This window comes from Phoxinus phoxinus (genome assembly GCF_949152265.1).
Source record: "Phoxinus phoxinus genome assembly, chromosome: 4".
NCBI lineage: Eukaryota > Metazoa > Chordata > Actinopteri > Cypriniformes > Leuciscidae > Phoxinus > Phoxinus phoxinus.
Window position 1 is genome coordinate 11,029,928 of NC_136879.1, and position 21,388 is coordinate 11,051,315.

At 37.9% G+C, this 21,388-nt stretch overlaps 1 protein-coding gene across 1 annotated transcript in view; it reads right to left on the reverse strand.

The window, feature by feature from the left end:
• Positions 1-134: 134 nt before the first annotated feature.
• Positions 135-21,388, reverse strand: part of hephl1a (hephaestin-like 1a) — a gene marked incomplete at its 5' end in the record, with an annotated part of 21,903 nt that continues 649 nt past the window's right edge. The window contains 14 exons of the mRNA XM_079610766.1: positions 135-777; positions 901-945; positions 8,185-8,344; positions 8,835-8,974; positions 9,206-9,425; positions 11,171-11,277; positions 11,358-11,486; positions 13,569-13,708; positions 13,936-14,143; positions 18,135-18,347; positions 18,467-18,617; positions 19,794-19,999; positions 20,310-20,441; positions 20,988-21,127. Coding sequence (XP_079466892.1) covers positions 698-777; positions 901-945; positions 8,185-8,344; positions 8,835-8,974; positions 9,206-9,425; positions 11,171-11,277; positions 11,358-11,486; positions 13,569-13,708; positions 13,936-14,143; positions 18,135-18,347; positions 18,467-18,617; positions 19,794-19,999; positions 20,310-20,441; positions 20,988-21,127 — 2,071 coding nt within the window. The 3' untranslated portion in view covers positions 135-697. The remainder of the gene's footprint in view (positions 778-900; positions 946-8,184; positions 8,345-8,834; positions 8,975-9,205; positions 9,426-11,170; positions 11,278-11,357; positions 11,487-13,568; positions 13,709-13,935; positions 14,144-18,134; positions 18,348-18,466; positions 18,618-19,793; positions 20,000-20,309; positions 20,442-20,987; positions 21,128-21,388) is intronic.

A 21,388-nucleotide genomic window follows, 5' to 3' on the forward strand; every position in this document is an offset into this window, starting at 1 on the left:
AGAAAGTAGCAGAGTTCAATATTCAGGTGATGGCTCCCTCTGATGGACTGGTGCCTGATCAAACGTTACACTAACCAACTAATGTCAAATGCTTAAAGATACCATTCTACATAATAATAATAATAATTCAGCTCTACATTTTCATTCGTGTTCTTTATTATATACAACATAATTTCCTATTCAAGAGCAGAACATGGTTAATTATGAAAAAAATAAAACAGTGAACAAATAAGTTTGAAATGTAAAAACAAAACAAACTATTTTCTCAGTAAGTCACTTAAACATTCACAGACTCATACTAATCAACGTACTCTTACTGAGTTACTAACCATGGTGGGACTTTACAGCGTCTGCCATTCTACCGAGGGTACAGTTGATTCAGTGTTTATAACCCCACCTAAGCTTACAATTGTTCTGTCTTTAATCTTGTAGATTTGAATTTTGTCAACTATAGTTGATTCATTTAGCAAAGTTACATCATAAAGCTTTAATAGATTGATATCCATTGTTTTAGCAGACACAAGAGGCTTTGAATAGTACATTCTTCTCTAAGCTTTGATTTTATTAACATTTATATGACAAAATTAAATGTGTTTACCAAACAGCTATACAATGAAAATGCCAGATGAGGTAACTAGTGAGCAACAATAAATATTCATTCTGTTGTGTGTATGGTCAATTTGATCTTCTTTTTTTTTCAGTGCGTTACAACAAGGCTCAACATGACCGATCCAAGGGCACACATCACAGTGTAGAGGCTTCCAAAATGACCGAAGGCTGGAGAGAAAAAAAGACAAACCCCCCCCCCACATTATTTATTACCATTTATCACACTGTATATAAACATTCCATGATTTTCTAAGAACAAAAACAATACAGTGAATACAAATGTTTATTTACCACTGTTCAGATTTTTGTCATCACGGATCCTTGTTGACTGAGACCCTTATGATACAAATAAAAATCTATATTAATGCATATAAATCTATTTACACTTACTGAATCCAGTTTAGAAATTCATCCACTCTAAAGTTGTTTACACAAAAAGGTTTTGAGGCATAATAAATTCCTTACAAAATGATTCTTACAATATAGAGATTCACCTCAGACAAGAAAGTACATGCATACGTTTAAGGGTTTAGGCATCATGTTTCAAATGATGTGTTAATAAATCTTGATTTCTCAAAACGATGCAGTCTCAAACCTGCTGATTAATAAAGATCATGCTCTTTAATGAACATGTCCAGGAGAGCAATGACCAGTCTAGATTTGCACCAGATTGCATTTACATGCAATGTAAACTATCTATCATGCCAATAAAGTAGACTTATAATATAACTAAAAATAGAGAGACAGCTTTTAACCAAGTGACGGTGTGATATCAGTACTTTCTAAAATAAAGCAAACATGAAAGATCCCATGAGGGAAAGCAGAGTTTGCAGTTCTCACGCATTTGGTGTGAGACAGAGGCTTTCTAGTGTTGTGCTGAATTTTGACAGTCACTTTTGAAATTTAGCACAGATGTATCCCGTTTCTCTTGATCATCTTTGAGATGTTTGTACACTTTGACTAGAGTCTAACTTTGGCAAATTCTATTGACTGATTTGGAAAGGTGAAATCCAGATCCAGTGTCCAATCCAGATCCTGGACAGTACGCTACAACTTTTCCCAACACACCTGCCTGGAACTTTCTAGGCTGCATCCGAAATCACATACTTCCCTACTATATAGTACGTGGAAAACAGTATGCGACAAAAGAAGTATGTCCGAATTCACAGTACTCATAAAAGAGTAGGAAAAAAGTACCTTGATGATCGATTCATCCAGTGAGATTGTGAAGTGTGCAAACGATGGACACCCTACTATCCCATGAGGCCACGGGAGAGGATTTGTGAATGTCAGTGAAGAGACGTAACTGATGCTGGTAGGTCACATGATAATGACAGCATGGTGAATTTAGTATGTCCAGATTACATTCATACTACACATTCATACTATATAGATTTTCAGTGGCCGTGAAGTAATTACTTATTCAAAATATGTACATACTCAAGAGAGTACGCCCTAGTAATCCTGAAGACCTTAATTAGCTTGTTCAGGTCTGTTGTCAAATGGAGTTGACCTAAACTCTGTAGCTCAGGATTGGACACCCCCGAGAGCTGAAAATGTTTATCGGTGCAAAACCAAGCCATGACGTCAAAAAGAACGTCCTGCAGAGCTCAAAAACAGGATTATGTCAAGGCACAGATCTTGTGTAGGTTACATAAAACTTTCTGCTGAATTGAAGGTTCCCAAGAGCACAATTGCCTCCATAATTTTTAAATGGAAGTGGATTTTCAACCACGTTGGTTTATGTAACGCAGGTGGTGGAGTAATGACAACTAGGCTACTTTTAATTACGGTAATCTGTTTGAGATTTAATTAATTCTAGATGTTTCGCAATAAATTAAAGACATGGCATTAGAGGACACATTTTTGTCAGTTATTTTGCTTTACTATTTTCCAGATTCAATCATAGGCTCTATTCCAAATAAAAGAAACAGATTGTACTGAAAGTCAGGTTGATAATTTGCCTCAAGATAATGATTTATTCAGTCCACATGTCATGCAAACAAGAAACACTGCTTCTAACCACGGGTCAAGATCTGTCGTTTCACCCACACAACTTTGTGTTGCTGTTTGCGAATGTTCGTTAGAACTATGGTTTCGGGAAACACCGACTCATTGAACTATGCTGATAACAACGAAACTTGCGACCATATTTGGCTAACGATGCTTTCATGAAACGCACCCCTGAAGTACTTCCTAATCCACTGAGCCATATATGTTTTTCCCTAGCCATGCTGCCGATTATGAAAACTTCTGTTATCCCTCCTCCTCCCCAGCGCCACCTGTGGAGCTCTGCTACGGGGGTTCTACCATTTTCTTACAGAAGCCTGTCCTTTTGTTTGTTATTTTGATTTAGCTGAACAAATTCTTCTATTTGCTCAGCAGCAGCAGCAGCATCAGCGTAGCATATCTTGTCCCCTAAAAAACAGCAATATTTTCATTTGCAATTTCATTTTCATTTTCAACATCAATCATTTGTACTCTCCTCAGAACAAAACACATGAAAGCTGGCTTGGACTTTCATGGACTTGCAAACCAACAGTTAAATGACTGGAAGCATTTACATTACATTTACATTTATTCATTTAGCAGACGCTTTTATCCAAAGCGACTTACAAATGAGAAACAATAGAAGCAATTAAACTAGCAGTAGGACAACAGTATGTAAGTGCTATAACCCTTCACAGTACAAAAAGTTTTTTTTTTTTTTTTTTTTTTTTTTTTTTTTTTTTGTAGAACAGAAAAGAAAGTGTTAGTAGTACTGGATCAAGTGCTCAAGTGCTGCCGAAAAAGATACGTCTTCAGCAGTTTCTTAAAGATGGCTACAGACTCAGCAGCTCTGGCTGAGTTAGGCAGACCATTCCACCAGCAGGGAACAGTCATGGTGAAGGTCCGAGAGAGAGATTTCGTGCCTCTATGAGATGGCACCACCAGACGCCGCTCACTTGCAGAGCGTAAGTTTCTGGACGGCACATAAGTCTGAATTAATGAGTTCAGGTACAGGGGAGCAGTGCCAGTGGTTGTTCTGTAGGCAAACGTCAGTGTCTTGAATTTGATGCGAGCGGCAACCGGCAACCAGTGCAATTTCGTGAGGAGAGGAGTGACGTGTGCTCTCTTTGGCTCGTTCACTCTAGCTGCAGCATTCTGGATCAGTTGCAGAGGTTTGACAGTGCAAGCTGGGAGACCAGCCAGGAGAGCATTACAATAGTCCAATCTGGAAAGAACAAGCGCCTGAACAAGGAGTTGTGTAGCATGCTCTGAAAGGAAGGGCCTGATCCTTCGGATGTTGTACAAGGCAAATCTGCATGACCGGATTAGCTATTGGGAGCATCAGGGGAATTTCCTGGCAGGTAATGGGTTACTGGTCAGGGTAGAAAAGAGCTACGACAAACTAGCACAGGATTGAGAACACAAGTGCTGAGTGAATTCAGACACTGAGTGCGCCAGAAGGGCTGCCACTTTTCCATTTTTTGTGCTTGCCGTTTAATAATTAATTGAAACATAGCAAACTGTCACGATCCGGTTTTTGTATTGGATCATTAACATTGTTCTCTGCCCAGTTTCCCTGCTGTTTTGTGGCCAGTCATCTAACCAGCCACCTGCGAGTTTTCATCCTCGCTGCTCAGGGACAGAGCTTTGTTGCCGCTCGCCTATTTCCCTCTGCGCTGGACTCTCTGCATCGGCAGTTCTCCTGCTAAAGCCACATTGTTTTGTGCTCACTTCAGATCTGTGTCTTCCTTTGACGACAGTTCTCCTGTGTTACAGTTTTTCTGTGAATAAACTTTATTTTTGCATTCACCTCTGCATTTGGGTCCGCTGTATATCTCACCTGACAAAACTAGCTATGTAAACTAACACGTATAAACTGTAATTAAACAATTTAACAATAAATGAAAAAGGTATTTATTATACCTGTATGATATTACACTGGACCAGCACGGTTTGGAAAATGGATGGATGGATGATTCAGCTGCGGTGAGACGCGGGAATTCATTCAGTGCGTGACTCTCACAGTGCATTGTGGGTAGTCTCTAGCCATTGAGCATACATCAGTTGTACATTCGTTATTGCGGTGCATTGTGGGATTGAATGAGTGCACTCAATAACATCCACTATGATTTCGGACACTACTACAAATGGCTGTTCTGTCAAATAGTGCCCTATTTAATGGTATAGAGGGACATTTCGGACAGGCTTGTTCGACTTCATGCAGCGCTGGACAGACCGATCAGCAGCTGACTTGAAGCAGTGCACGCCGGTTAGAAGTTTTGTCTGACTTGAGGCAGCGCCAATGCCACGTTATTGTGACGTTATGCCATCAGAAGTATGGCGAGAGCGATTCGAGAGCAGCCGGAGGACTACAGGGCAGGTCAGATTCTCTGATGACGACACAGCTGTTTCAAGATTGGCCGGATTCACCGCATGACAACGATCACGTGTGTTTTGTGTTTATTCTGACACCTACAGTTCCACTAAAGCTCACAAATCGGTATATTTTTTAACCGTATTTTCATGTAGTCAATGTTTTCAATGTTATATTATATGTCATGTTTATCAAAATAAACCTGATAAAAAAGCATAGACCCCACTTCAATGGTATTTTAGAGTCGACATGAAATCAATATTGACCCTATTTACTTTGTTAGCGCATTTTACTAGTCTTGTGGTGAACAATTAATCCATGCAAAACAAAAAATAGTTTGTCATGGTAATCTTTAATCAAAGTCTGAAAAGTTACTTCCGGTCTGGAATGGCATTCCTGATGATGTAGGTTTGACAGCTTGGGTTGAAAACACTTAACCACTCGCCTCAAGCCGTTAGTCTGCTATGAGCAGAGATGGAGAGGAGGAGCGCTAATGTAAAACCTATATTCAATATTCCTTTTCAATATTCAATATTAAATATTATAATATAATATATTCCCTTTCACTGGGAAATACGTCACAACACTGGAGAAAAGTTGTTTGCAACTTCAGGTTCATGCGGACTTAAATTTTATAGACTTATGTTGAATTGTATTCTTGTACAAACAGAAACTGTATTAAACAGCACATTGAGTGAAAACGACATTTTAAACTATATTTTGGCAAAATATTGCATTTATTTCACTTCATCTCTGATAAAGTAGCCAAACAACACTCAAGTGTCACTACAGGAAGCAGAAGGTGTTCGACTTCAAGTCTCTGTTTTCTGCTGCTCCCCGACTGCAAGTGGCAGCTCTCGCTGATTGGTTACATCACTCTCCAGAACATTCTCATTCACGATTCCATGCTGGTGGAATGATCTCCCTATCCTCGTCCGGAATGCAGAATCCCTGACTACATTCAAAAGACAACTGAAAACTCATCTCCTCCGTGAGCACTTGACATAAAAAATAAAAAATGTTTCCTTTAATCCTCCCTTGTTTGGCTTATGCTACTCTGAGCAATGCCAGAACTTTGTTTTTTGAGCACTTCTTGCATTATTTTTGCCTCTTCACGATGACTCGCTTGCTGTAGTCCTCAGTTGTAAGTCGCTTTGGATAAAAGCATCTGCTAAATGACTAAATGTAGATCGTGCCGCAGCTGGAGTCGAAACGCACCGAATGACTGAATCACCGAAAGAACATACGGTCAATAGGAACACTCATGACCAGCGTGACCACACAAAATAAGACAACATGAAAGCACACGGCTGATTAAAAAAAACACGAGTCAAAACATGACAATATGAAAGCATGCTGCCAATTATAAACATGAGCCGCATGCTACACAGAACATGATGACAACAAAAACACACAAGACAAGCGCATGGCGAGTAAATGAACACTCAACCCATGCGCTCACAACAAAAAGCAAAACATGGAGCATGAATATCCGAACACTGGCACTGAACCAAAAGCCAAACTAAACAAAAGTGCCGGGATCCGAACACCATGGTCCGCACACACAACTACAAATTGGCATATGGCCTGAGCAAACTCAAAACGTCATGCTCACAACAAGACAATAGCAGTTTCAGGAAGCTGTGTCACGTCTAGTTTTGGTTTTGTTTCATGTTCATGTTTCACATCTTATTTTTGAGGTTTTCACAGTTATCCTGCTTTGTTCTCCCCTTTGTCATATGCTTCCTTGTTTAATGTGTTCTCATTGGTTCATTGTTTAATCATGCTCACAGGTGTGTCTTGTCAAGGCATTAGTCTCTGTGCATATATTTATTCATTTTTTCAACACTCTCTTGTCTTGTTCACTGTATACAGTACCTCTGTTGGTGTGTGTCATATTATGTCATGTCAAGTTATGCTTAATGGTGGGCAGATTGAGGCTTTGTGAAACACTGAAACCATTGAAGCAAATGTGCTGTATTGTGTCGAGGCTTCAAAACAATCCGACACCCATCTCCACGGTGACCCCTAGTAGTCAGAACAGTAAATACAACCAAAACCCAGGCCAAACATGCATAAAACACCTTTTACTATTTTTTATTGATAGTAAAATCTTTCAAACACAATTATCTAATAAGATTATCAAGTGTATATACTGTATGTTCTTTTATGTACATTTATTGTGCAGGGTTTGTTTTGTTTTTCTATGAATGGCTCAGCTAAACAGGCCAATAAGAGACTATTAACTACCATTATTCATTTTTATTATACTAATGTCTAATTAAAACGTCTACAAATGTATAAAACTAATCAGAGATCAGGTAAAACTCACAGACACTTGTTCATTGGTTCTCAGTGACTCGTGATTCATGGGTTGACAGAGATCATTGCCCCCGTTGGTTGAACCATTGAAATTTCGAAACAGTTATGACGTAACGAAGCCTCGTTTACTGAAATCACTGAAATCACATGATCCTGGCAGTTTGATACATGCTCCGAACCATTGATTCAGAACAAAAGACTCGTAAGGGCTTCGAAGCTTCATGAAGCAGTGTTTTGAAATTGCCATCACTAGTAATGCCTAGTCAAGTCTTTTTTTGTTTGTTTGCTCACTTTGGATTATTGCAAATAAAACTCTCCTCAGTGGATCCATTACAATCGTGACAGATTAGTAATGGATTCTTAGTATTCTTTTCAAACTAAGAATAAATCCGACTGAAGTGACAGAATCCTGACACAAAATGGCAGACAACATTTGGAATATTTAAAAAAATATATATTATTTTTTGAAAGTTTCCATGACAGAAACCCCCACAAACCTTGATCAACATCATCGTTTAGCAATATGCTGGAGATCCACAAACATCTGAGATCCCCTGTCTATAAAGACTACGAAAGTTATAAAAGATCCTCAAATGCAGACGAACATTCACAAATATTCTTGAGAAATTATACTGATGTAATCAGCTCACTATGTATGTATTAAACTACAAATGTCGCTTGTGTATTTGTGGATTATATTATAAGCTTTAAAAAAACATGTAAGCCTCTTATGTGTACATTTTCATGCTTGCTTTTGTGCATTCCTGGATTTACTTCTGCATTTGTGAATTTCTTGTAGTATTTGTGAACAAAACATGAATAAAAATCCAGCACCACTACAGAAAATGCCAACTTTACTTTTGCATTGTATTTGTGTTTTTACTCCTTACCTTTAGATTGAACAGTGAGAAGCGCCTCCATCCCCGCATGGATGTGGTCGGTCACATGACAGTGCAGCAGCCACTGTCCAGGGATTCCTGCGGTCAGTTCTATGGTCTGAAATGTTCCTGGGAATAGGTCATATACATCAGCACGATGAGAATGATCCGTCTGAAGGAAAGAAAGCGAGAGTGTTTGAGGGACAGTTGAACACCTAAGTGGGATTTAGACATTATTGTGTTTCAGAAGTGGATCTACTGTAGCATGGTGGGGGTTAGAAATGCTAAGAATAAGGCCTAGTCCACACGTACACGGGTATTTTTATAAAATGAGTTCCTCCTTCGTTTAAAAAAAAAATCTAGTCCACATGAAAACGAAAAGAAGCCTGAAAAAAGGTTATTACCAGGTCTGGTAGGCTAACAACATGTTGTCATAAGCAGTGACCAGCGTAGTCTGTCATAGTGCCCTGGATATTGAAATATTGCTTATTTTTAATGATTTTTAAACTGTACAATTATTGATTTGAGGTGTCTATGAGGAAATGCAGCTCACATATTTATGGACATGAATGTATATGTCATGCCATAAATTTAAAAGTAATAGACGCTTGCTTTACTTTGGTGTCGATGCAACTCATGCCACCCCACTGGTGTGTTTATACCTTGTAAATGAAGCTCTGGGCATGGAAATGCACAGTGTGCATGTCCACTTCGTTCCCCAGTCCTAACAAATACCACTCGGTCTTGTCTTTCTCTCTCATATTTAACCCTTGGAGGTTAGCATACATCTTCCCATTAATACCTGTGGAAGAGAAAAAGTTTTAAGTTCTTCAAAAAAAAAACAATCTGAATGTACCATGTATTTCTCTCTTGCAACACAGATAATGACACACACACACACACACACACACAATCTCTCTCTCACGCACGCACACAATCTCTCTCTCACGCACGCACGCACGCACGCACGCACGCACGCACGCACGCACGCACACACACACACACACACACACATACACACACACACTCTTACCATGCATTTTGTTGCTCTCCATAAACTCCTCACTATATTTGTCAAAATCGTCTGCCTTGATGTACAATTTTATGTTTTCATCCAGGTAGTGGGACTCATTTTCATCAAACACCATGAAAAGGAGGGCAAACTCTTTATCAACGTCTTTTCTCCGTCTTTTAGTGTCCAGGGTGCCTTTACGGCACACTATCAATGGACCCACCAAACCGCTCATCAAGTCCTGAAGGACATTCACATAATACATCTGTAGATCTTCAATCATACTGTAAAACCTCACATTATCATGTTTACTTATTGCTTTCATAACATTCATCGGTAACACTTTATATTACGACCCGCAAACAACTGCGTAAGTAAACCGAAATTACGGTGTACGTTGCTTTAATTATAGTGTACTTCCGTGTAGGTATAAGGGAACAATATGTTAAGATTTGGGTAATAAAGGGGTAACAAGCAGATATACAACCTGCAAAGAACTTCGTAAGTAAACCGAAATTACGGTGTACGTTTCTGTAATTATAGTGTACCTCCGTGTAGGTATAAGGGAACAATATGTTACGTTTTAGGTAATAAATGGGTACAACCAGATATACAAGCAAATTATTTATAATGTAATTATTTTAAAACAGGTACCTATTCTGTTAATATATTCCAGGCAAAAATTGTACGTCTGTTGTATATACAAGTTTTTATCACATTTCTGGCTAAATATGTTCTTGTGCAATGTAGTTACAGGGTAATTTTGACATCTGTGGGTTGTAAATGAAACTTATATATATATATATATGGCTGTATTTAAATGTATTGGCTTTTCTTACTAAACTACTTAACGTTAAGCCAAAAAAATTTGTTTCTGCTATGATTTTAATTTAGAATGTACCATGTAGTACTTAGTACTTACCTTATCACATTGTATTGCAATGACACTTAAATGTCAGGGCAAATATACTGTGTAATTAAAATGTTTTTTTCTTTTTTCTTTTTCTTAATAAGAGTACATTTCTCTGTAATTACTGTGCAAATAGTGTTGTTTCATATTGTAAGTAGTATTTGTTACCCGTGGTAAGTTATAAGTTATATATATAAGTTTAATTTACAACCCACAGATGACAAAATTACCCTGTAACTACATTGCACAAGAACATATTTTGCCAGAAATGTGATAAAAACTTTTATATACAACAGACGTACAATTTTTGCCTGGAATATATTAACAGAATAGGTACCTGTTAGTTTAAAAATAATTACATTATAAATAATAACCCCTTTATTTCCAAAACTTAACATATTGTTCCCTTATACCTACACGGAAGTACACTATAATTACAGAAACGTACACCGTAATTTCGGTTTACTTACGAAGTTATTTGCAGGTTGTATATCTGCTTGTTACCCCTTTATTACCCAAATCTTAACATATTGTTCCCTTATACCTACACGGAAGTACACTATAATTAAAGAAACGTACGCCGTAATTTCGGTTTACTTACGCAGTTGTTTGCGGGTCGTAATATAAAGTGTTACCCATTCATCCAATCTGATTTATTTACATGCAATACAAATGCAACATTTTCGTTAAAACTAAACAATAAAGGTTTTGTTTGTTAACATTAGTTTACTACATTAGTTAACATGATCAATGAACATTTCTACAGCATTTATTAATCTTAGTTAATGTTAATCTCAAAATATGTATCTGTTAACATTAGTTAATGCACTGAAATAAAATAAACAACATTTTTATTAACACACATTAACAAAGCATAAAAAATTATTTAAAAAATAAAAAACATTAACAAAGCATTTAATAAATGCTTTAGAAATATAATGTGGATTGATAATTCATATTAGCTAATGCATTAACAACCTTATTTTAAAATGTTACCAATTTTTCATACTTGGTGTATGTAAAACACCTGCAATGTGCTTGCAATATATAGATCATATTATTTATGTATTTTATACCTCAACAAAGCTGACAGAAGAGTAGTAGGCAAACGTTATACAGTTTGGATCATTGCGACCCGGACCTGATCGCTCTGGAATGGTCCAGTTGTATGTCACCACATCACCTATAACACACATAACGCACATAACAATATACTATTCTCTCCTGCACACATAATAAGACAAATTTGTATTATAAACAAACCTGGAGGAACACCATTTTGATGGGTTTCACTGGTCTTCACCCCATGGGCATGAACAGAATATGGCCTGTTGGCTTTGTTTTTAAACACAACCTGCATCATCTCACCAACCTCAGCTCTAAGGATGGGTCCTGCGAATACAACAAGGGTCACTGCAGAACCACACAGGTAAAGAGCTAAACAAAGAGACCTGCTATATCAATGCTAATTATTTATGTAACACTGATCTATGAAAGCATCACTAATGCTTAGTATTATGAGGGGCTGTACAAGCCAAAATCCATTCTTCAACGGTCACACACATACATTCTCCTTTCACATACATACATTTCTACTCTCACACACACAGCTTACATTCTCCTTTCTACTTATATTTTTGCTCTCATGTTCCCATATTTTATAACGCACACATTCTTAAAATTGACTTCATATATTTTTAAAGCACATTCACAGCCTACATTTTGTACTCGTATATATTTTTACGCACACATTTATACATTTTACTCTTATGCAAGTGTATTCAAAGTATACATTTAATATTATAAATAATAAATATGTATGTCTGAAAAAATATGTGTATGTAAGAGAATAATGTATGTGTGTGTGAGAGAGAGTATAGTGGAAACGGAAGGCAGGTCTGGTGCGACCGGGGTCACCGGGACACGGGCAGGTCCTGGTCAGCATGGCTGAGGAAGATAGATGAGGCAGCCGCTGGTGCACTTTAGCAAGCTATTGGAGTTCTAAGAAATATTTTATCATCTTTTGAGACGGTTACATCTTTGGCGTCGTCCCTTGAGCGACCAAGGACAGTCTCATCCGCACCCAATACTACATACAGCACGGTGGAAAGTGAGATGAGGGCATTTTTCAGGCCTGGCAGCTCACGAGTCGATGCTTCGGCAGGTCAAGCTGCAACTCAACGCCAAACTGGAGGATTGCGGCACTCTTTGCGATATCAGACTCAGAAACACTTTGGTAACTGGAGCTCCAGGTCAAGGAAAAGGTAAGAAGAATGCACATTTACAACTTAACAACACCTAATGAAGTTAAACATAAGGTCGCAAGCCAAATTATTTACCATTTACAGTACGTGAAGGATTACACGGTATGCACACAAACTCGTGAGATGAGAAATTTGCTCTCCTGAAATACTGTATCGAGGCATATATGAAAGGTGGAGGCAACAGGACATTACTGTTCTCAGACCTGATTCTTTGTCTGGATTCATAAGAAGTTCGCACCAAATGTAGACATCCGTATAAGGACTCCAGTGTACTGCTGCTCTATTTCTTGAATCCTCAACAAATCTTGAGACTGACAGAAATCCACATAGGGTTTGAATGTGATCACAGAGTTCTCTATGCAGCCTATCATGCACAAAATAATCTGCTTCTCTTTGCATTTGGTCAATACATTCCAGCACATTATTAAAAAAATGTCTGATTTCATGTGCATTGCTACTTAGGCCCAAAAGTAAAAACTGTACTTGAAAAGAAAACAGGATCACTTTGAATAGCATCATTGTAAAGTTGTGATGAAGAGCTGAGCAAGTATTTCCTGGTCTGAGTGGGAGTTCCTGCTTAAAGAGGAAGTAATGGATACCAAAAAAAATTTATGTGAAAGGAGAATGTATGTGTGAGAGTAGAATAATGGAGTTTGGCTTGTACGGCCCCTCATATAGTATTGCTACAAATTACACCAAATTACAGATGTTCTCAAAGTTTAAATTGTTTGCACCCTCAGATTCCAGATTTTCAAATAATTGTATCTCAGACAAATATTGTCCTATCCTAACAATCAATGTTATTCAGCTTTCAGATGATGTATAAATCTTAATAAAAAAAAATGTACCCATGTGACTGGTTTTGTGGTCCAGGGTCACATATTTAGTTTCATTCCATATTCACACACACACACACACACACACACACACACACACACACACACACACACACACACACACACACACACACACACACACACACACACACACACACACACACACACACACACACACACACACACACACACACACACACACACACACACACAGACACACAGACACACAGACACACACACATAAATAAACAGGTTAAAAACAGGTTTCAAAATCGACTTAAGAGAGCCACAGGATTGTAAGATCTATTGCTAAATCTTAATCTTAAGGAGTGTTGTCAGAGAAAAAGGAGTTTACAAACTCAGATGTGCCATACCCATTATCCCCAAGTGCTCCTCATCTGGACGCATGGGCTTCTTCATGGTAAATGTTCCATCTGTGTATTCACGAAACACCACCTTCTTATATACAGCACCAATCTGATCAGTTGATTGTTCTAGGTAAATACTTCCAGGGCTGAGTAAAGCAGGACAGGGAATATGAGAGAGAAAAAGAAAGCCAGAAAAGATAATGTATGCATGAAAAGTAAATAGGTAAAACTGTGTGGAAATAGAGGGTATCAAGCACGAGACTTGACTCTTCTCAGTCAAGCCTCACTTGAAGTGTTAATCTTAACCCTAATGTTTAGTTTTAGAGCTCAATTTATGTGTGAGAACAATATGCATATATGTTTGTGGGTATACCTATCCCCCAGTATAGCGTTGTGTTTCTCTAGTTCCCATGTCCGGTTTGGTGCATAATTCCACAAAACTTCCTCTGCTGCTATATAGTACGGCACTGTGGAGGTGAAGCGCTCTGGTGCAGGAGTCTTTGAACAGGTCTTGACTGTGTAATGCTGACGCATGCCCGACTTGTAGTGATCAGCTGTACGACAGCTCAGCTCAAACATGCCTGGAAAAAAAGTGCATACTTATGAGCAAGTGTTTACTGTCAAAAAGAATGTATTTTGCTTATATCTTTTAATTATCAAAAAACAACAAGCTTTTCTGACATTACGAGACCTAGCAACTGTGTATCAAAGCAGAGTATCAAACTGGGATAATCTTCCCTAATTTAGTTAAAACCATTGTCGTGCCAAATCCTACATCCCCTTGGACCACGAGGGGTAGCGGTTCGTAAAGCCTGATCTAAATGCCTTTTGCATTAAGTAGCTTATCACATAAATTAGAAGCCATGATTTAACATTTCTTCAAAGTGGATAATGCAGTATGTTTAATATACTTTGTATGGATATTACGTTGGTGCAAACAATATTTTATTCTAATGTGATGACTCAAAGACATTCCTTAGAAAGTTAATCATCATTATACAATTCATATATATATACCTACATCTCATTACAATATTTTAAAATAAAACAGTAAATAATAATTATCACTATAATTTTAGACTGTACTGTATTTACAATCCAATTTGTTAATATTTAGTTAACATATTAATGTATAAAAAATATTATTATTATTATTAAGTCAAATTACTACATAATCCGTTATAGGCTATCTATGCTGTGCTGCATCTATGTTCAGGAACTTTTATCAAATCTCTCACGGATACATATTTCATATAAAAAATGTAAGCAATGTCCATCAAACTAATTATATGTGCTTTCAAAATATGAACCGGAGCAATATGAAGCAGTATTAACAATTCTGTGTTGCACATATGCTGTGTTGTATAGACAGTGACAAATAACAATAAAATACTATTTTCAATTTTCTATTTGCAGGTGAGTGGGCGGTCATCGATACTGGACCCATTGTCTGTAGCCCATTTGCCAAGTATAAAAATATGTCCTGCAAACAAAGCTTTCAGTTAGGGTTCTTAGGAACAGATTTACTAAACAGGGCAAATTAGCATGACCATAAACGCACTGATGGAAGTGGAAAGTTCTGCTGATGATCTACTGTCAATGTACAAATAAAAAACAGAACAAAGACACAGCAGCTCATTTCCATAATGACCAACGCAATCTACCAAGAGCAGCGCAAATGACGTAGGGTCACAAACAAGCAGCCGATGATAATCAGGTGCGGGTAATCTACTAACAACACAGACGCAGCAAATAAAAAAATAATATGGCTTGGCAAATCATATGTTCGGATAACGTATTCATCTGGCATTACAAATAAATGAACACGAGTTCTACCACATGCTCTCTGTTCTCTGCACTGCTTTCTCTAAGCAGCAACTATAGCAGCAAGTCAAACGGTGCAAAAACTAGTAAATTGACTAAGCAAACTTTAGTAAATCAGGCTGCAAGATTTATTTAGTAGTAAGTCGTACATTCCAGGACCCAGATTTACGGTCAGGCCCCTCTCTGACTGCAACAGTGGAGAAAGGTTTGCTACATTTTGGTTCGATCTTTCACAAACTAATGTCACATGACATCAGATAAAGATGCAAGGACAACTGACAGACACCTCTGTGTTATCCTATCCGAGCATTCTAAAACATTAATATTTTCAAAACAACATAAGCCACTTATCAACATAACTGATTTTCAAAATGGTAAGCAAGTGCTGCTTTGTTTACATTTCATATATCTGCTTATACACTATTATGCCAAAAGTATTGGGACACCCCTAAAAATCTTTGAATTCAGGTGTTCCTATCCCTTCCATGGCCACAGTTGTATAAAATCAAGCACCTAGGCATGCGGACTGCTTCTACAAACAATTGTGAAAGAATAGGTCGCTTTCAGGAGCTCAGTGAATTCAAGCATGGTACCATGATAGGTTGTCACCTGTGCAATAAGTTCATTCGTAAAATGTCTTCACTACCAAATATTCCACGGTCAACTGTTAGTGGTATTATAACAAAGTGGAAGCAGTTGGGAACAACAGCAACTCAGCCACAAAGTGGTGAGCCACTTAAAATCACAGAGCGGGGTCAGCGCATGCAGCGCACGCAGGGTGAAGTCAGTATATACATTAACGACGATTTGAGACAAATAAGTGTAAATTTAATATATAAAAAAAACGATACATGGTTCTCTGTGGCGTGGCAGGACTTTGAACAAGGTCCTGCAGCCGTTTCTGGGCGCCGCGGACAGACGCCGAATGGCGCTGCCAGTGTGTGTACTCTCATAGAGAATAATGTGTTTGAATTTTAAAGACAAGGCGCACCCAGCCCAACAAATACCACAACACAATAGGGCTGTCACTGTACATTCGAAAATCAATTGCACAATCGATTCAGACTAACCAACACAAGTTTCAAAAACGAAAATAGGAAATCGATTTTAACGGCCTTCTCTCGGAGCACATCCAGCTCGTCACGATACGCCCACAGAGAACGCTCTTTCTATGGCGTACGTTATTGTATGCGTGCTGTTCTTATGTGAGCACGCACGCACAGTGAGAGAGAATTCTCACGCAAAGAGGAAGTGAAAAGTGACCTCTCTACTGCTGACTGCTGTTTTATATATTATTATACTGTGATTACTTACACTGTGATTTGTAGCGTGTTTGAGAGCGTTTTCTTTTCCCTGTTAAAGGGTAAGTTCGGTATTTTACACTTACAGGCCTGTTTACAGATCTGATGAAATAGAACGGTTAAGATTAAAATTTGGACACATGCTCCTGTCCCGAGAATTTTAGCTTTATTTCGTTTAATATAAACATTAGGGTTACTTAAAGTCTAGAGTACTTGAATTTTATTTATCTGCAACATATGTTGAATAATTACAGTAAACCTAAAATTCTCGGGACAGGAGCATGTGTCCAAATTTTTATCTTGACTTGAACTTGTCCTTTAACATTCGCTCTTTGACGTACAGTATGTGAAGAGTGTGCTTAACTGAGAGGAAACTATCTATAAAAGAATCGTGGAACCACCAGTTCGTTTGCACTCTTTCCTATTCTTCATCTGGGCAGACTTCAAACTCTCTGACAGACGTTACTCTGCATAATGAGTCTCTTTTTACAACAAAAATGTGAATGCTGCCGGAGACAGACAGTCTCATGCATACAGATACAGATTCGGGCTACAATCGACTATGTAGGCAAAATTTGTTTGACATTTCTAATCGTAAACACAGCATGTTGAAGCCTGCAGTAATGTTTTTCATTGATGTTATGGCAGTCCACTCTGGTTATTGTTTTTCGAGAATGTTGCACTTCTGTTTGTCATTGTGCACGAAACTTCACGCCAATAAATCATCAGAAAAATTGCTGACTTGTGTGCGTCTCAAGAACCCTCTTTACTTTCGTCCTAATGCCTGTTAGTTGTCCGTGGATTTGCCTATATTTGGCATTGGAAATGGAAACGTCTTTAGGCATGGAAAATCGATTATACAATCGATTCATTGAACACTTAGTTCTCAAAAATAGAACAGGATTTTTTCACAAAAGTGACAGCCCTACAACACAATACTTTTCGGTCAGCAAAGACCTAAACTAATAATTGGCAACAGACGTAACTACAACGTTGCAGGTCTGTAATTCCATTACCATCAAATTACCAAGTAAAGTATAGATTTTATTTATTTCCACTGTTTCCTCCAGTAATGTACCTTATGTTTTCATGTCTTCCTTGTTGCAAATACTTGCATTCCTGTGACATTTTGAAAAGCATTTTTGTTGTTCTCTCTTGTTTGAAATCATCAGTGAACTAAACAAGTTAACCTAAAACTAAAAACAACAACAACAATGCAGTGTCTGTTCTGGAAATGACCTATGCAAATCATTTTTTTTCCAGAACATTCTATGAAACAAAAATCGCTGGTTCAGGATCTGGCACAACACATTTGTGATCACATTTGAAATCATTATTAGCATTACAAGCAACGTATCAAAGCCAATCACACATACCATCACTTGAGCATAATGGATAAGCATTGACACACCAACACATCCATGATATAAAAAGCGCTGTGACTTACCATTGTTGTCAGGTGTCATGCTAACAGTCACTGTGGTATGCGGGAAAATGCTGAGAGTGTCACGGTTCATCCCATCGCGCTGAAATGTGTTACCCTGAAAATAGATACCATGGATATCCACCTCTGTGCCCAAGCCAAGTGTGTGCCACACAACATGTTCCCCGTAACACAAATCCAGACCAGGCAGGTTTCCATACATGTAGCCATTTACCGCTGAGAAGAAACACAAACATTCTTAACACCGCCAGGAAATAAACTTGTATATTTACAAAGTGAGTAAGTAAAAGTACATAATTATGTGATTAAACACACACAAACACATATATGCATACCATGCATCCTATTGCTCTCCTGAAACTCTTCATTATTTGGATCCGAATCACCACTGCCAAACGTTTTGATGTTCTGTTCCAGGTACCAACTTTCATTCTCATCCATCACAGAGAATAGCAGGAAAAACTCATGCTGAATTTTGACAGCACGCTTAAGGAACACAACATGGAAACACACACACACACACAAAATATATAGGTTATTATATTCACCTGCATAGTCTGAAAAGCAACAGATGCATTGCATATATGGCACATTCCACGAACAAGGTACACTTGTTTGGTGTCCAAATTTTTTTTTAAAGCATTACAGGCAGAGATCTTATTTTTGTTGTGAGACCTATTAGATAAAATTGTTATTTAAAGGTTGTATCAGCGATTTCAGGCCCAAACATAAATGATCACATTCATCTAATCTTTCCTAACGGTCCGCTAGCTGCCCGCCCCATAAGCAGGCCGTCAAAAAAACGCGTCTCTGTAGGCAGCCTAGGCTCTGAGATTTGCACACAAAAACAATTGGTTTCATCAACCACTCAAAACTAAAATAAACAGTGTTCAACCAATCACTGACAGGGGCTGGGTGTTGTGAGGTTTTGCGCTCGTGCACGGTGACGGCTGCATGCGAAGTCGGAGCTGAAGAAAAAGCCACAGCGTCTATCAACAGGAGAAATTGAACATGGCTCAGTCAATCCCCAAGAGGAGGAGGAGGATTAGGGCGAGGGAATACCATCGTGTTTATTCCAAGACACGTATAGTTGTTGGGAAGGCTTTTGAACAGTGGAAAGAAATTAAAGTAAAAAAAAAAAAAAAAAGTTGCACTGTTTCTTCTGGGCAGGTGAGTAGCTGCTAGTGCTGACTTGTTTGAATGTGAACTGTGTGAAAATATCCTTCTTGAAATAATATGAGCGAAGCTCGTTTTCTCATGATTTTCTGCTTATGCTAAAAACACAATTAAATACAACTTTTTTTGCATAAACTACAGAGTAGATGGCATTCTTCAAACAATCAAACCTATACTGTAGGAAAAATTATCTAACAAATATATTACTTTAATTTATGGAAATATGGGTTTATAATAACAACAAACCAACATTTAGCCCAAAACTTGATAGCCCCAACTGAGTTAACTGACTGATTAATTTAGACTAGATTTGCAAACCTGTTACCCACAAAAATAAAACAGGTTGAGGTTGACAATAAATCACCCCCTTTCACTGACCATTTGCTGAGAACGGAAAAAGTCCTTCCTTTTTCAAGAGTATCTTGTGCCATATTTGTGGAATGTACCATATTGTCTGTATTGGCCTACAGTATGTGAGTTTGTTACCTGATGCCCACTTCCGTCAAGAACACCTTTTTTGCACACTTGAATGGGCCCAAATAAACCAGAGTTGGTGTCACTGACCGGATCAACAGCGGAGTAGTACAAGTATGAAAGACAAGGCGGATCATCGTCAGAGGGACCTTCTATTATTCTCCAGTGATAAGTGAATTGTTTACCAGGAGCCACAGAGGCTCCATCTTTCTGAGTACCTGTGGAGGAGAAAATAATAAATAAATACATAAAAAAAGACTAGAAATGCTTTACCTTCATAATTTATGCTATGTATGTTTAATATTTTGGCCAAATATTATGCAATGTGTGTATAATACTATTATTTTTTGTGTTCAGTTTCAAAATGAAATTCTCAACAAAGGGCTAAAGCAATGATAATCATTTTACCAAAGGCCTTTTTTTGGATGAATGCCCCTCAACTTTGCTCTTAGCACCCCAGTTGAGAACCCCTAGCTTGAAGGTCTACATGATTATCTGTGTGTACACCTGTAGCTGTATATGACTTACCATCCTGATACATTGCTCCTTCATAGGCCTTCTCATAATGCAAACCATGTGGCTGAATGCTATAGTTATGTGTAGCTTTATTAAGGAATGTCACAATGATAACATCACCAGTCTCTGCTCTGATGACAGGACCTAGGGTGGGGGTGGAGAGATAACTGATCACTTACCATCTTCACGACAGAATGTTTCAACTGTATTAATATAACTGTGCTTCATCATGAAACTGAAAAGCACTCATGCATCGTAGCATGGCACCAGCTCTACGCCATTTTACTATAACTCTTAGTCATAAACTTTAAAGTCAGCAAGAAATCAAAATTGACCACATTTATTTTCTTTATTAAAGTCACTGGTCTTATTGTTAACGATTCATTTGTGAATGTATTTTTTTATTGTATTATTTTAAATTTTTTAATTCTTTAATCAAAACTTGCTATTACTGTGATATTCCTGTGCCGTATTGCAGGTAAGCGATTTACATTGAGATGCCCTAGCAACGCTCACTTTTCACAATCCAATTAACAAGCAATGTATAAGTCAAAGTCCTGTCCTACATTTTTTACATAATTCTTTTGTTAAGCCATTATGCACTCACAAAAACATCATAAGTGGCTAAGTAAGTAACTTCCATTTCATGCATACTTTAAAATATTATCAAAGACATATCAGTGTTTTTACCCAGAATTCCAAGATGCTTATCTGAGCCCACAATATGTGTTTTGGTAGTAAATGTTTCATCAGTATATGAAATGTATCTGGCCTTGCGGTAAGTTCCACCCAGTTTCCCACCATCACGACTGAAGTACGGCTCAGAGTCACTGCAGGAAAAGGAAGACATTAACACTTATATTATATAAAGATACTTTAAATAAGAGTTCATATCAGGTAGGAACCATTAGCAACAATTATATATGTGATAATTACATTAATGACATCTTTGTGTACCTTCAAAGGCTTCAAAAACAAGGTCAATTTAGATATATTACAGGCCCACTGAAGTGCCTTGGGAGAGCGCAGGTTTGTATGATGCGTTGACATAATATCCACTGAAACAGGAAGCTAAGGCAGGACATATTGAA